Consider the following 17160-nt stretch of genomic DNA (forward strand, 5'->3'; position numbering starts at 1 on the left):
AGATGGCAGCTTCCTAGCTTTTAAGGTCCCAGTCGCTACTCGCCAAAGTAGTAGGTGGAACAATGTTTTGTATAGTATGTTATGCCAATTGAGCTTGATGCCCCCTGCGACTATGGTCCCAAGCCCGCAGGATCAACTACTTGGTCCCTCTGGGTTCCATTTCATTTTGACAACTTCTAATTTTCCTAGATTCATACTTTGTACATTCCATGTTCCTATTATCAGTGGATGTTTGCAGCTGTTTCTCCTCAATTTGAGTCACTCCACATCAGCAAATGGAGGTCTTGAAAGCTTTATTTTATCCGTATCAGTAACGTTGGTCCTACTTTGATGATGCAGCTCTTCCCTAGTCATATTTTGAAAACCTTCTGACCCAAGGGGCTCATTCTCCTGCACTGTGTTGGATATTGTTTCTGGGCTATTCATAAAGTTGCACAGTAATGTATCAGACAGTGTTTCTCTGCTATTTATAAGGTTTTAAGGTCTTCCCTGGCCAATTCTTTGAGAAGTGGATGGCCTCTTCCTTCTTCCTAGTTTGTCTCAGTCTGTAAGCTGCATTGAAACCTGGGCACCATGTGCAATCCTGCCGGTACTTGAAACACCGGTGGCACAGCCTCAAGTCTCACAGAAACATGCAAGCCACAACAGTACAACAAACTGACAGCCAGGTTTGTCTCACTTAGCTGTTTGAAACCTCTCTGCTCTCCCCTTACTGGATCCCTGGTTCTGCTCTGCTCTGTCATCCCCTGTGGCTCATTATATGGAGGTACTATAATTTATTGATCAGTCCACTATTAATGAACATTTGGTTTGCCTTCAGTCTTTTGCTGTCACAAACACTAATCTTGTGAATGACTTTGTACATGATTTGTTTTGCACATATGCAAGTATATCTGTAGGATAAGTTTCCAGAAGTGAAATTTTGGATCAAAGAGAATATATGCATTGTAATTTTGAAGGATATTCCACAATTGCTATCTATTGGGAAAGTTTCAAGAGATTGCCTATTTCAAGGCCCATTAAAATACTGCTTTATTTTTGAGACTTTTCTTTCTTCCTTTCCACAAACAAAATTTATCCTTACTACTCCTGGACTTTCGTAGCACATTATATTTTACTAATGGTGTTCATTTAACCTGCCTTGAATTAGAATTATTTGTATATATGGCTATTTTCTCCAGTTGGACTGCATTGTCTTTATTGCATTATATAAGGTGACTGAATTTTCTTGACCTGTTATTATTTCTTTGATTGGTCACAGCAAGATTTCTCTAAACCACTGATCTCTCCTTATCTCTGTCTCAGCCTTTCCGTAGCAGAAGTGAGGTCAGAACCAGGCCAAGGATGCTCTTAAATGGAAAAAGACTTCTGGGCTGGTCTTGGCCAGAATCCATCAGGGAGAAGTCTAAATATCCAATTAACTGTGGACTGGGTTGCAGAATATGATAATAGGTCTGGACATTTTTATCTTGACAGTTATTGCAGAACATGTAACTGGGCAAAAAAAAAAGTGCTACAAAACATTTATGTGTTAGTCAGAGGCTCTTGTCAGGTATAAAAGTATAACCTCTGAAATGCTGTTTCCTGAAAAGATGATAGTAGGCTTTCATGTATCATATTAGAGATTTTACTTCTAGAAAGAGAAATTTCCAGCCTCAGAGTTCTTCCAACCATAATAAGAATATTAGATATTCCTATGTTAGTCACATTGCTTAGGAAAATATTGAGATCTGCTTGCTGTTCTCAGTGCTCAGCATCTACAAAAACAAAGGGAATTTAAAAAGGTTGTGGAAACTTTTGATTCCTGAGACCTGTCATTAAAAAAAAAGAGAATATTTAAAAATAATGAAAATGAAAATAAAAAAGTATGTAAAGGGGAGGAAAGAATTCCATGAGAGAAGAAATAGACAACTTAAAAAGATTAAACATGGCTTACAAAAATGAATATATGGAGTAGAATGCTTATCTTCTACAATAGCACATGACCAGAGTGGCTCTGGTAAATAAGGATTTAAAAATAACATGTATTATAGTTTTTCTGACTACAAATGTAATACATTTTAAAATTTCAATAAACCCACCCATTGCCATTGAATCAATTCTTAGTCATAGTGACCCTTTAGGGACAGAGTAGAACTGCCTCATAGGGTTTCCAAGGCTGTAAATCTTCATGGGAGCAGACTGCCTCATCTTTCTCCTGTGGAGCAAGCGGCTGGTGGATTTGAACCACTAACATTTGGGTTAGCAGCTGAATACTTTAACTTGTATGTCACCAGAGGTCCTTAATTTCAATAAAGTGATTACAAAATTTCTCAGCTGGGAAGGTTAGAAATTTTCTAAATTTCTGTTTTGAAAAACTGAAATGTGAACAGATGAGACAAAAATAGATAAAAATAGGATTTCTGTTTAAACAAAACAAAACACTTACCTGATCCTTCTACCTGAATGATTAAGTATGTCTAGCCAAAAGGAAATATGACCATATATAAGTTTGGCAGATGATATTTCCACATACCTACTTGTGTGTACCATAAGAGTATTCATATGAATAGAACTAACGGAGCAAAGTTATGATAACTTCTTAGCCACAACCAACCACCCTGAGGGCGTGAGTTGTTGGGCTTGTGGCCTCGGGACCATGGTCGCAGGGGACATCAAGCTCAATGTATAACATACTGTACAAAACCACTGTTCTACATTCTACTTTGGTAAGTAGTAACTGAGGTCTCAAAAGCTTACAAGTGGCCATCTAGATGCATCAATTGGTCTTTCCTCATCTCGAGCAAAGAAGAATGAAGAAAACCAAAGATGCATGGCAACAATTAGTCCAAGGGACTAGTGGACCGTGCGAACCTCAACCTACTTGACCCTGAGACCAGAAGAACTAGATGGTGCGTGGCTACCATTGTCAGCTACTTGGAAAGGGAACAGTACAGGAGATCTTGGATAGAATGGGAGAAAAATGTGGAACAAAACCCAAAATCATTAAAAAGACTAGGCTTACTGGTCTGATAGAGACTGGTGAAACCCTCAAGACTGTGGCCCCTAGTCACCCTTTGGGCTTGGAATTGAACTCACTCCTGTGGCTTCTAGACAAACAGTAGACACATATAAAGTGAGTATTTATACCAGGTAGGTACACACCTTAGAACAGTCAGTCATGGGAGATCAGAAGGGCAGTATTTTCACAGGGAGACAGCTTAGAGGGCAGAAATGCATAGGAAAGAAGACACTAGGAAAAGGTAACCACAGGGAAGAACTGGGAAGAGAGCTGTTTTGTGAGGGGGATTGCAGTCAATGTCATGAAACAAAATGTGTAAGCACTACTATATGGAAAATGAGTTTGCTTTGTAAACTTTCACCCAAATCACAATTTAAAAAAAAAAAAAAGGAAGAAAAAATCTTATCCAGAAGAACTCTGCATATTCTTTAAAGCTATGCACACATTCCACCAGCCTTCTCAGATTGTCCTTTGGCATTGCACCCTATGTAGTGCCCTTCCTCTTAGGTGCTGTGGTCTGTGTGATCAGTAGAATTTGGCCAAAAGGATGGGAGTAACTTCTGAGGCTAGATCATAAAGGACAGTGTAGCTTCTGCTTGCTTTATCATGAGTTGCTCAAGCTGAGGGAGGCCAGCTACTGTGACATGAGGACACTCAGATAGCCCTGTGCAGAGGCCCAGGTGGTAAAGGGATTAGATTTTCTGTCAACAGCCCTGAGAAGCTGAGGCTTTGTGCCAAATGCTACCTTAGAGATGGATTTTCCAATCCCAGTTGAGTCTTCAGATGACTGCAGCCACAGCCAACAGTTTGACTATAACTTCATGAGAAGCTTGATCCAAAATCACCCATTTAACATCTTCTAGATTCCTGACCCTCAGAAGCTTTGAGATAAGGAATGTTTATTGTTTAAAGAAAAGAAAGAAGTAATATATTTTAATTGAGGAAAATTTGAAATTACTGCAAAGAACAAAAAAGTCTACTGATTAAAATATTGTCTGTGATTATGTTTAAGTTTGTCAGTTTTCATACAGACCTGTAGTAGCATCCATGGATCCTCAGGATAGCAGTTTGATCCTTGTGAAGCAGTGGAATCAGACTGTACATGATAACAAGTCAGAAGACCTGGATTGATGTTACAGTTCTACCACTTACTAATTTTGTGTCCTCACACAAGTTACTTGACCTCTCAAAGCCTGTTTCTATGTCTGTAAGAGTAGCACAACAAACAACAAAGACCTTTCCTTCACAGAGTTTGTATTCTAATGGGAGAAGAAGGCAACAAACAAAAATAAATAAAAATATGAATATAATTAATTTTAGGTAGAGAAAAGTGTTATGGTAAAAAAAAGTTAAGTAACTGGGGTCTTAAAAGCTTTTTAATGGCCATTTAAGATACAACCATTGGTCTCCTCTCGCCTGGAGCAAAGAAGAGCAAAGAAAATCAAAGTAATTTGGAAACAGTTAGTTCAAAGATATGATAGACCACAAGGACTTCAGCCTTGACGACCAATGGTGCCCAGCTACCAATGCCAACCACCCAGAAAAGGATCAAAATTGGAGATCCTGGTTAGAGTGGGAGAAAAAATGTGGAACAAAATTTAAAAAACACAAAAATGACCAGAATTACTAGTCAGAACCCCTGAGACTGTGGCCCGGGGTTATCCTTCAGGCCTAGGAATGGACTTATTTCCATTGTTTGGTTCTTAGCCCAACAATAGAATGACCTACATGCAGAACACCTACCTACCCTAGGGAGATGCACCCCTTAAATAAGTCAACCATGAGACATCAGTGGGGTAGCATTCACAAAGAGGGAAAGCTGGATAGACAGAAATGCATAGATAAGGGCACAAGGAGGGGGTAGTCACAGGGAGGAGAGGGAAGGAGAGTTTTTATGGTTGGGGATTGTAATTGGGGCCTTGCTATCAAATGTGCATGAACTGTTGAATGTAAAACAAGTCTGCTTTGTAAATTAGCACCCAGAGCACAATTGAAAAAAAAAAAAGTGTGTGTGTGTGTGTGTGTATATACATATACATATATATGTGTGTGTATATATATATGTATATACATATGTGTGTGTGTATACACACACAGTATACACACACACTTTTTTTCCAGTTGTGCTCTGGGTGCAAATATACACACACACATATGTGGTAAAAGGATAGAGTACCCTTGCTGGGTATGTGGGATATTTTAGATAAGGATGATCAAGGAATATTTCTATAAGGAAGTGACATTTGAGAAGAGACCTTAATATGGAGTGAAAGAGTTAACCATTGGAGGCATGCATGGAGATGCATTCCAACTGGAGGAAATAACTAGTGCAAAGTCTTGAGGTGAAAACCTAACTGGTTATAGAAGAAACCACAGTAAATTCATTGTTGTAGGAAGCAGATGGAAGATCTTGTAGGCTGAATAGAGAGTTTGGACTTTACTCTAAGTTGAGCTCTCTGAAGATTCACATTTGAATTTGTTCCTAATATCTAACACATAAAAGTATCTAATAACATGAATTTGTAAATATATGAATTCCATATATAGGAAGGATACAAATTCTCACCAACTCTAAATTGAGTTTGAATGAGATAGCCAAAGCATGAAGAGGTTGGCATCTTAGGTTACTTGTTGATTCCTCATGGTCCTGATATACTTATCTGTAACCAAAATCTGTATATTAATGTATGTGCTATAATGATTGCCAAAGGCATTTGACTGCTAACCAGAAGGCTGGCGGTTCAAATCCACCAGCCACTCCTAGGAAGGAAGGTTGGGCAAACTACTTCCATAGTGATACTGCCTTAGAAACCCAAGGAGAGATTGCTGTGAGTAGGATCTGACTCGACGGCTGTTGAGTTTGGTTTTTATGATGATTGGCATGATTCTGGGTATAGGAAAGTATCTTGATGTTTTCTAATATATAGAACTATGTATCTATGTCATGTCACTTTATTTTAAGATGTGGATAGAAACAAAATTAACTAGAATGTTATCTGGTTTTGTTAAGGTATGAGATTCAGAGATATTCTCCCTATTATTTCGTAATAGAAAGTTAGAAATTTAAGTAAATAATGTTTTTTATTATTCTTTGCTTGGTTTTGTTGTAGCCTCGAGCTGTGGCAGGCTTTCGAGGGACAGTTCGTTATGCATCAGTCAATGCTCATCGGAACAGGGTAGGTATTTGAACCAAAGATTCTATATAAGCATGCTGATGACTTGAATCAGATTGACTTCTCCATGTAGAGAATACAGACATAGCAAATACTTAGGAGCGGAGGGATCCCCTTTATTGCTATAACAGTAATTGTAATGGTTGCCCTAATTCACATGTTCTTGTGGTAGGAATGAAGATAAAGGAGATAATAATTGTAGTAAGGCACATAGTGGGTAAATAGTATGTGCAGCTGCATAGAAAATGAAATTGGATCTCTTCTTGATCTTTTACCACCACCTTCCTGTTTGATGAAGCCAAAAATTGCTTTTTTTTTTTTTAGGATTTGGGTGAAGATTTACAGAGTAAATTCACTTTTCATACAGCAGTTCACGTATACTTTGTCTCATGTCATTGACCAAAATTTACAATGCAGCAGCTCCCCTCCCACTTCCTCCCCATAGTTACCTCCTCCCAGTGTCCATCCCTTCATACTCTTCGAGAGGCCCATTGTCTGCCAATCCTGTATATGATCTTGGATACACTCTCCATTTAGACATACATAATTGTTTAGCTTGTTCACCCATCTATCCGTCCCTATACCCATGTTTGCTTTCATTAACAACTCAGTATTGTATTTACAAAGGGGTTCATATTTGTTGTTTGTACTGCCCATGTAACTCTCTCTGTCTTTCTCATCCTCAATGCTGCCATATTGGTCACTCACATTTGGTACATTGCCCTTCTCTTCACCCAAATCAATATTTATCTCTATCTATCTAACAGCATTCCCTCCCCTTCCCTCCCACCCCTGGTAACCAACAAAGAAAATGTCCTCCAATATATAAACATTTCCTTAACTTTTACAATAATGGACTAATACAATATTTGTCCTTTTGTGACTGACTTATTTCGCTCAGCATAATGTCCTCCAAGTTCATCCACGTTATGCGGTGTTTTGCAGATTCTACATTATTCTTTAGCGTTGCATAGTATTCCATTGTGTGAATGTACCAAAGTTTGGTTATCCATTCCTCAGTTGTTGGACATCTAGGTTGTTTCCAAGTTTTGGCTATTGTAAATAGTGCTGCGATGAACATCGGCGTGCATATATCTGTTCTTGTTATGGCTCTCACTTCTTTAGGGTATATACCTAGTAATGGGATGGCTGGGTCAAATGGTATTTGTATTTCCAACTTTTGAAGGAATCGCCATACTGCTTTCCACAATGGTTGTACCATTTTACAGTCCCACCAGCAGTGTATGAGAGTCCCAATCTCTCCACAACCTCGCCAGCATTTGTTATTTTCTGTCTTGTTGAACTTTGCTACTAGTGCTGGAGCAAGATGGTATCTCATTGTTGTTTTGATTTGCATCTCTCTAATAGCTAATGATCGTGAGCATTTCTTCATATGTTTGTTGGCTGCTTGAATATCCTCCTTGGTGAAGTGTCTGTTCATGTCTTCTGCCCATTTTTTAATTGGATTGTTTGTCTTTTTGTTATTGAGGTGTTGGAGTGTTCTATAAATTCTAGAGATAAGTCCCTTGTCAGATATGTTCTTACCAAATATTTTTTCCCAATCTGTAGGTTCTCTTTTGACTCTTTTGGAGAAGTCTTTGGAAGCACATAAACATTTAATTTTTAGAAGGTCCCAATCATCTGGCTTCTCTTCTGCTGTTGGTGCATTTTGAATTATGCTTGGTAGTCTATTTATACCAAATATTAGGGCCCTTAAGTTTGAGCCTAAATTTTCCTTGAGAAACTGTATAGTTCTAGGTTTCACATTTAAGTCTTTGATCCATCTGGAGTTTGTTTTTGTGTGTGGTGTGAGGTACAGATCTTGTTTCATTTTTCTGCAAATGGATCTCCAGTTTTGCCAGCACCATTTATTAAACAAACATTCTCTTCCCCACTTAATGGATTTGGGGCCTTTGTCAAAGATCAGCTGACTATAGGTTGATGGATCTATACCTGGGTTCTCAATTCTATTCCATTGGTCTATGTATCTGTCATTGAACCAATACCAGGCAGTTGCCAAAAATTGCTTTTATGATATTTTTTTGTGAAAATATACACAACAAAACATACCTCTGTTCAACAATTTTTACATTACAGTTTATTGGCAGTGGTTATATTTTTCATAGTGTGTCACCATTCTCACTATCTCTGCCTGTATTGCTCCACTACCATATACTCTCTGCTCCTTAAAATTCTCATCTGTGCTTTAGAGTTACTTTTCATTTCAATCTCATATAGGTAATCCTTCAGTAGGGTATAATGTTCAAGACAGACATTATTTATTGAGCTAAATTATTGTTTACTTTAAAGATGACTTCATGGGATAGTTTCAGCTCAAGGTTCAAAAGTTGTTTCCAGGCAATAAATGCAGGGATCCCTCCATACTCAGTAGTAAGTTTGATTTCCAATAAGAATTTGAAGTTCCAGTTCTGAATTTTCCTCCTTTTGATCAAGATCCATCTGTTGGGTCCCTGATCAAAATGTTAAGTAATACTAGCCAGGCACCATTCATTTCTTCTGGTCTTAGGGAAAAGAGGGTAGTAGTTTATGGAGGCAATTAGACCTACAAACTATTTATTTCTCCAATTTCTGGACCTCTGTCCTCTTTTGTGGCTCCAGGTGATTAAAAACCAATTGATGTATCTTGGATGGTTGCTCACAAGCTTTTAAGACCCCAGGTCTAAACTAGAAGGAAGAGCAGAAACTCTTAAAATAATATTAGGCCATAAAGACTGTCACCTATGAATAGTGCAAAAACTCACCGCCATCAAATCAATTCAACTCATAGTGACCCCTCCTTGGGATTCTGTATGGAAGTAGATTGCCCAATCTTCCTTCTGAGGAGTGGCTGGTGGGTTTGAACCACCAGTCTCCTGGTTAGCAGTCAAATGCCTTAGGCACTATGTCACCACTGAGTACTGCACTCTTTTAAAAAATCATCTGTATGAAACCAAATGGTCAACAATTATTCTAAAGCAAAGTTATGAAAAGGCAAGGGGGCAAGGAAACTAGATTATTGGGAATGGACCAACCAGATGGAAGTAATGACAACACTAACACATTGTGAAAAATGTAACCAGTGTCACTGAACATTTTTTTTTTTTTTTTTAATTAGGATTTGGGTGAAGATTTACAGAGTAAATTCACTTTTCATACAGCAGTTCACGTATACTTTGTCTCATGTCATTGACCAAAATTTACAATGCAGCAGCTCCCCTCCCACTTCCTCCCCATAGTTACCTCCTCCCAGTGTCCATCCCTTCATACTCTTCTGCACCCTGAGCTATCTCCCTGTGCATAAGCAGCCCTTCCTTCTCCCATGATTGTTCTCTCCAGGGCGTGTGTCTACTTGAGGTAAATGTTTAACTCACATGCCTGTACTTTGTTTGGCTGGAAACCACAGTTGTGATGAACATTTTGCATATAAATTGTTGAGAATCTAATTTATTGGGAAAACACAATAAAATATTACTTAAAAATAATAATGATAATATTAGGTCAGTTCACTGGACGGCCTCACAAGATCACAACCCCAAACCCTTGAGCCAAGAAAACTAATCCTTTAAAGTGTTTTTGTAGCTAAGTATTAGCAACAGCTGCAGCCTTTTTGCTGCTATTTTTGTTGTAAAATTAAATGTAATACTTTGTCATTTTGACTCCCTTTTAACATTTTTTATGGTGTATAACTTAGTGATATTGATTGCAGTAGTCACATTGTATAACTATTACATTTAGTCCATGCCAGTTTATTCCCAATACTAAGAACATTCTGTATTTCTTGTAGAATGATTCTCTCTCCTGCTTCCCTCCTCCAACCACTGGTAACCTCTAGTAACCACTGGTTTTTATGTGTGTAACTATTGTTGTTAGTGATAATTTGACCAGTACTAAATATATTAGGAAAATTATGCTGTGGTCTTATAAATTATGTGCCAGTTAATTCAGTTTATTATGATGTGATTACAAATTATAAATAGGAAAAGAATTATTTTTTTTAATCAATGTGTAGCGCTCTACCAAGCATTTAAAACAAACAAACAAAACAGTTTATTGTGGTTTGGGTGAATGTTTACACAGCAAATTAGTTTCCCACTCAACAATTTATATACATTTTGTTTTGTGACATTAGTTGCAGTGTAATCTGCCAAGCGTTTTAACTCATTTGATTTGATTCATTGTTACATTATTTTATAACCTCTAGTAAATTATTCTGTTTTTGGGAAAAAAAAAAGTATCCCTCTTTTCCAAATAGACCCTTACACAAACTTTTAGAGACTAGGCTTTCACATTAATTCTGTTACAGAATTATGTCAACATTGGCATCTTTGAAATAGGACGTTTTTTAAAAAATTTTATTGTGGTAAAATGTATATAACATGGATGAACCTTAAAAACAGCAATGCTGAGTGAAATAAGTCAATCACAAAAAACAAATACTGTATGTTTCCACTTACTGTATTTTTATGCAGATAGCACACATGCTATATTTTGTATGTGTGTGTGTGCGCAAACCATGTGATCCTCTCGTATATTAACCTCCTGTGTGTGTTATGCGCATTGTGTGCATGTGTGCATTATTTATGTGGGCTTGTTATATTTGAAAACTTCAGTATATGAAATATCTAGAATAGGCAAATGTGTAGAGACCAAAGGTTATTAGAGGTTACCAGGGCCAGGTGGGAGGGGAAATGGGGATTTAACAACTTAAGGCACTCTGAGTTTCTGATAAAGGTGCTGGAAGTATTTGGAAACAGTGATGATGCACTACATGTTGTTGCACAATGTGTTGAAACAATGTCACTGAATTGTATATGTGAAGAATGTTGAAATGGCAAATGTTTTATTACATATTTGCCACAATAAAAAATATATATATATAACAAAACATTTGCCATTTTAACCATTTTTAAGTGTCTTATTCAATGATAATAATTATGCTCACCATGTTGTTGTATAACCATCACCACTATCTATTTCCACATGTTTTCATCCCCTAAACAGAAACTCAGTACTCCTTAAGCAAAAACTCCCCATCTCTGGTAACTACTAATAAACTTTCCCTATGGCATAGTGCCTAAGGCAATTGACTGCTAACCAGAGGACTGGAGGAGGTTCAAACCCACCAGCCACTCCTTAGAAGGAAGGTTGGGCAATCTACTTCTGTAGTGATGCCGCCTTGGAAACCAAAGGAGAGGTTGCTATGAGTTGGATCCGACTCGGCAGCAGTGGATTTATTCTAAATATCTTATATAAGTGGGATTATATAATATTTCTCCTGTTGTATCTGACTTATTTCACATAGCGTAATGTTTTCAAGGCTCAGCCATGTTGTACCTTGTATCAGAACTCCATTTCTTCATGGCTGAGTACTACTCCATTATGTGTATATACCACATTCTGTTTATCCATTCATTTGTTGATGAACACTTGGGTTGTTTCTGCCTTTTGGCTACTGTGAATAATGCTGCTGTGATCATTGGTGTACAAATATCTGTTTGAGCCCCTGTTTCAAGTATTTTTGGTATATACTTAGGAGTGGAATTGCTGGGTCATATGATAATCTATGTTTAACTTTTTGAGGAACTTCCAAACTGTTTTGCACAGTGGCTGTGCCATTTTACATCCCACCAGCAGTGGATGAGGGCTCCAGTTTCTCCATATCCTTGCCAATACTTACTATTTTTTCTGATAATAGCCATCCTAGTGGGTATAAAGTATAGAATATATATTTTGAGATAATCATAAAAATTTTCAGAGACCATAATATCTATATGTTGTCGTTGTTGTTATATGCTGTCGAGTCAGCCCCGACTCATAGCGACCCCTCCTTGGGTTTCCGAGGCAGTATCACTACGGAAGTATATAAGCATTTCCAAAATAGCTAATAAAAAGATTATACACTTTTTTTCCCAAAAAATTTATTTAAAGGGTGGTGATTTCTTCTAAAAGCCTCTCCCAGTATACTGTGCAGTAACAGTTATTCTTTTAATCTGTTATAACTTATGTTATTCATCTAACTTTGGTAAATGAATTTGATAGTGTAGACTACTGGCTCTTAATCTTCTTTTCTATTCCCACCACACCTGAAGGATAGGACTCATTACACAGTAACAGTTTCACAACAATGATTGTCACTTTATGTGGTACCACAGGAGTGCAACTAGTGGAACTTCTAGAGGTACTTGTCTAATTTAAAAAGATTTCCCAGATAATTCTAATATGCTGCTTTCTCTCATACTCCTCAACCCTGATTTGATGACTTGACTGCTAACCAGAAGGCTGGTGGTTCAAACCACTAGCCACTCCTCAGAAGGAAGGTTGGGCAATCTACTTCTGTAGTGATACTGTCTCGAAAACCCAATGAGGGGTTGCTATGAGTCAGGTCCAACTCAACGGCAAACAACAACAAAAAAAATAACATACTCCATTTCTATTCTTTTTTGATACTATTAAAATTTTAACATGAATAATTCCCAAGTAATACAAGGATTTATCAAAACACTTAAGCTTTGTTCACTCTGTCTCCTTGTTGTCCAGCATTTTAATCATGTGTTAATATTAATCTCAGTACTTTGAAGAAATTTACTTTCTTCTTTTTCTACAGTTGTTAGGGAGATTTTTGTCTATTTAATGTTCCTTTGTATTTAATTTGCCCTTTTTCTTTGGGTGCTTTTAAAGTCATTTCTTTGTCTCTGATGTCTTGCAGATATACTCATATGTGTCTAGATACGAATTTCTTTATATTGATTCTGTGTGGGTTTTTTTTTTTTTTTTTAATGCTTCCTAAATCTGATTGTTCATGCCTTTCATCATTTCTGGAAGATTCTCAGACATGACTTCTTTAAACATTGCCCCTTCCTCTTTCTCTATATACTCTTTTTTCCAAATTGATATTCTGTGTTTTTTTTTTTTTTTTTTTAATGCTTCCTAAATCTGATTGTTCATGCCTTTCATCATTTCTGGAAGATTCTCAGACATGACTTCTTTAAACATTGCCCCTTCCTCTTTCTCTATATACTCTTTTTTCCAAAATTCCAAATTGTATGTTACACCTTTTTATTCTGTCCTCATGTCTTTTAAATTCACTTCAAGATTTTCTAACTCTGTCTCTATGCTTCATTTTAGATAATTACTTCAGGTTTGTTTTCTAGTTTATTCATTCCTTTTCTGCTCCATTTGATTAGTTCTTTAACCTATCCATTGAGTTTTTCCTTTCTGTAGCTGTGTTTTTTATTTCTAGATGTTCTTTTTGGTCCTTTTTCAAATCTAATTGGTCTTTGTTTTGATGGAATATGATTTCTTTCTCATAATTTTGATTTCATTTTTTATTTAAACATTTTAAACATTCTTGTTTCATATTATGTGTCCTGTAATTCCATTTCTAAAGCTTTCATACATCTAATTCTACTCTTTATAGTTTCTCCTGACTTTAGCTTATGGTAGCCAGCTTCCAAATATATTTTATAATCTTGAACAATGAGTTTATTTTTGGTGGTACTTTATCTGTAGGACTCCTATGAGACCTGGATTTAAGGATGCATTTATGTCAAGAGGAAGTTTTTCATTTGCTTTTGCCCATACATGTCATGCATGACATGATCACCCAAAAAGCACTTGAAATTAATTTATGAGCTTGGTTTCCCAGACCACACAGGTGGTATAAATTCTGAGGACTATTTTTTTTTTTTATCTACTCATTTTGTCCTTTCAATAGTGGTTGAATTTTGCAAAAAAAAATTTGTGATGTAATGACCAGAAGGTTGGTGGTGTAGACCCACTAGCAGCATCATAGGAGAATGATACGGGACTCTCTACCTTGGAAACCCCCTGGGGCAGTTCTACTCTGTCCTATAGTGCTAAGAGTTGGAATCTACTTGATCGCAATGGGTTTGGTTAATTTACTTACCACATATTACACTGAGGATTAAACCATTCAGGGTCCTGGCTTTATGGTGGGAGGGGAAGAGTGTCTCACTTACCACTTTCATCCTGCATAGGCCCAATGCCTTCATGCCTGTGCCCTTCCTGCTGATAAAATCCTAGTTAATAAAACCTATGGCATGTGCCTTCGCAACAACCAAAGATAAAACTTTTATCACCAGCTTGGTTCTCTTTTTTCCAAATCTCTTCATATTTTGCCCCTTAGGATTTCCCGTATATTTTAATGAACTCATTTATTAACTAATGGACTGTTGGTTAGATTATTTTTAGCATTTCTGGACTTTTGGGTGTTCTTTGTATCAAAGTTTTTCAACATATCTATTTTTCCATATTGTGAGCTATATAGGTATGTAGATGTATAGATATATTTACTAGATAATTTGATGAAACAAAATGTTTAGGCCTTAGACAATGTAATGACCTCATAGGAAGTGATACTGTACTGTGACTGAATTCTGATTTATTTGTGAAGGAAATGGGAAGACATGATGATCTCTGGTCCTTATTCTACATGTTAGTAGAGTTTGTGGTTGGTCAGCTGCCTTGGAGAAAAATAAAGGACAAGGTAATTTTGAAAATTGAAATGTCAATTTTGGTAGGGAAAAGAATAAAAATGTCTTCTGAACAAGCGTTTAATGAGAATCTATGTACATGTAAGAATTAACATTGACTAATATGTATATTTTTCTCTCTATGAGCAAATATTGGAGATCTAATTAATGTTATGATCATTCTGTGTACATGGAGAATTATACTATTTTAAGTACATTCATTACTTCTGATTTGATTTCTAGTAGTCCTTCTTAGCCATTATTTTTACTAGGTCTCTGTTTTGTTTTGTTGTTGTTCTAAGTAAGCTTTTAGTTTTGAATTGCCGTGTTACATTTTGTTTGATTTGAAAGCTATAAACTTGTGTTGATAAAGAAATGTAAGACAGATTTAAGATCAACTCTTTCTTTTGGGGAGCTATAAATTCACTGATGTAAAACTCTTTGTTATTAGAGCCTCCCTGCCCCCTTTAAAAGTACTGTGCATTAAACACAGTTATTAGAGTCTCCCCCTGCCCCTTTTAAAGCACTGTGCATTAAACTATTAGTAAGAACACAGTTCTTGCTTTATCCTTAATTATCACTATCTCATTCCCCAGCACATACCCTTGAGACTGTTACTGAGGGGTTTTTAATGTATAGATGGCAAGAGAAATTGACTTTGGTTCCTTTTCTCTTTACTTCCTAGGAGCAAGTAGGCTCTATTAAGGAGAGATATGACCATAGGCTCATGTTGAAACATCTCCCTCCAGAATTCAGCATCTTTCTGGACCATATATCATCTTTGGATTATTTTACAAAACCAGATTACCAGGTAATCATCATTCTGAGTTCTGTGGGTTAATTATCCTCTCTTAGCCTCTGCACTCATTGTAGCTTTAAGGGCATTATACATGAGTATGGAAGATCCCTAGAAAAGTACATTTTAATGCATTCTGAGAAATGTGGTATAATTAACTGATGATGACTGTCAGTGTTTGTGTGGTTTTGTTCTCTTCTGGATTTAAAGTTTTAGATTTGTTCATCATATAGCAGATTTCACTGTTCATGCTTGATTCATTCATCTGGTATAGAGAATTGCTGATAGTTCAGATACATGTAAATTCTATAGCTAATATGTTGACTCAGGGCAGTGTCCAACTAGATAATGTATCTGTCAAAGGCTTAAGGGATGCATATGTTCATATGCTGTGAAACAACACTCAATGAAGATTATTGGCTCCGTTTTGTCTGTGGTCAGTGAATCATTTCCTTAGAACATCAGTTAATGAGCCTTATAAGGGTCAACTAGATTTACCACAAATTGCATTCTTAACCCCAACAAGCCATATTTCAGAAGATTCTGTTGCTTTTAGGGCTAGCTTAGTCAGGGCTTAATGCAAAACGATCACTATCACTGAAAACTTAAATGAAGCCACACATCGATTAATAGTAAGTGTACCATTTTTATCTACAAAGGACAACACAGAGGTTCTACTGCCTGCTAATGGAATTTTGTCTTTATGGTTATATTCTAAAGTGTTATCAGCATCACCCAGTTGGAAGACTAAGACTGTCTACAGCATAGTGAATTTATTTGTTTATAGTAACTATTTCTATGTGAAATTGCAGCTTTTGTATAAAATAAAAACAGATTATAAAGGACAATGGCAGCATACAACATTAGGTCCTTAAAGACCTTAAGTGAGTGAGCTTGTCTTCTTCTTCCCATATAATTGTTTGCTTTAAAAACTATGTAGACTGTCTAACAAGTGGAGAAAATATATTGTGTATAGTTAGCTTTGGAATGCATTCTTATATTTACATTTTATATGTATATTCTGAAATGCATAGAGTTCATTGCTTGCAGTAAAATAATAAAATTATGCTTTTATGATTAGACTCAGAGGAGCTGAATATGTTCTACCTTTCCCATCTTGGGTGTTAATAATTGTTTTTGTTGACAAAATTTGCATGGAGGAATAAAAATTCACCATAGTAAGAAAATTTTGATCACATTTTCCTCTTAGTTTTGCCTGTAATCAGGAGACTATCATATTCATCAGTTACAAAGTTTGAAATTTAGACCTGTAATTAATTTTAATTAACCAGTTACTGTTCTTAAAATTTTCATTTGGATATTCTCTTAGAGAATTCTGGGTCTTTCTATTTCCTAATGACAAAGTAATGGATAGTAATTTTTCTATTTTTAGAAAAGACTGAGCAGCATAATATTTTCTTTGTTTTGTAGATTCCATAAATAATCTAGTTCTTTTCTGCTCTCTGACCTTTCATAAACAGTGAGTCGGAGCAGAGGGCAGGTAGATGGGAGATGGATAATTGGGGAAAATATGTTGGTGTAAGCAACCTTTTTCCTCCTGCAGCGTCTTTCCAGCACCCTTACTGAAAACATTTGTGCCATCACACAAAATAATTTAAAGGTCCCAGATCAGTTTTCAAAGAGTACTTTAAAAGAATGATTTTGGAGCTGACAGACAATAAATCAATAACCATTGCC

At 36.5% G+C, this 17160-nt stretch overlaps 1 protein-coding gene across 1 annotated transcript in view; it reads left to right on the forward strand.

Moving 5' to 3' along the window:
• Positions 1-17160, forward strand: part of TTBK2 (tau tubulin kinase 2) — a 224272-nt gene that overhangs the window by 133453 nt on the left and 73659 nt on the right. The window contains exons 6-8 of the mRNA XM_007935269.2: positions 6112-6177; positions 14588-14680; positions 15352-15477. Coding sequence (XP_007933460.1) covers positions 6112-6177; positions 14588-14680; positions 15352-15477 — 285 coding nt within the window. The remainder of the gene's footprint in view (positions 1-6111; positions 6178-14587; positions 14681-15351; positions 15478-17160) is intronic.

Source organism: Orycteropus afer, unplaced genomic scaffold, assembly GCF_000298275.1.
Source record: "Orycteropus afer afer isolate SDZICR_OR568_19922 unplaced genomic scaffold, OryAfe1.0 scaffold00026, whole genome shotgun sequence".
In the NCBI taxonomy this organism is placed as follows: Eukaryota; Metazoa; Chordata; class Mammalia; order Tubulidentata; family Orycteropodidae; genus Orycteropus; species Orycteropus afer.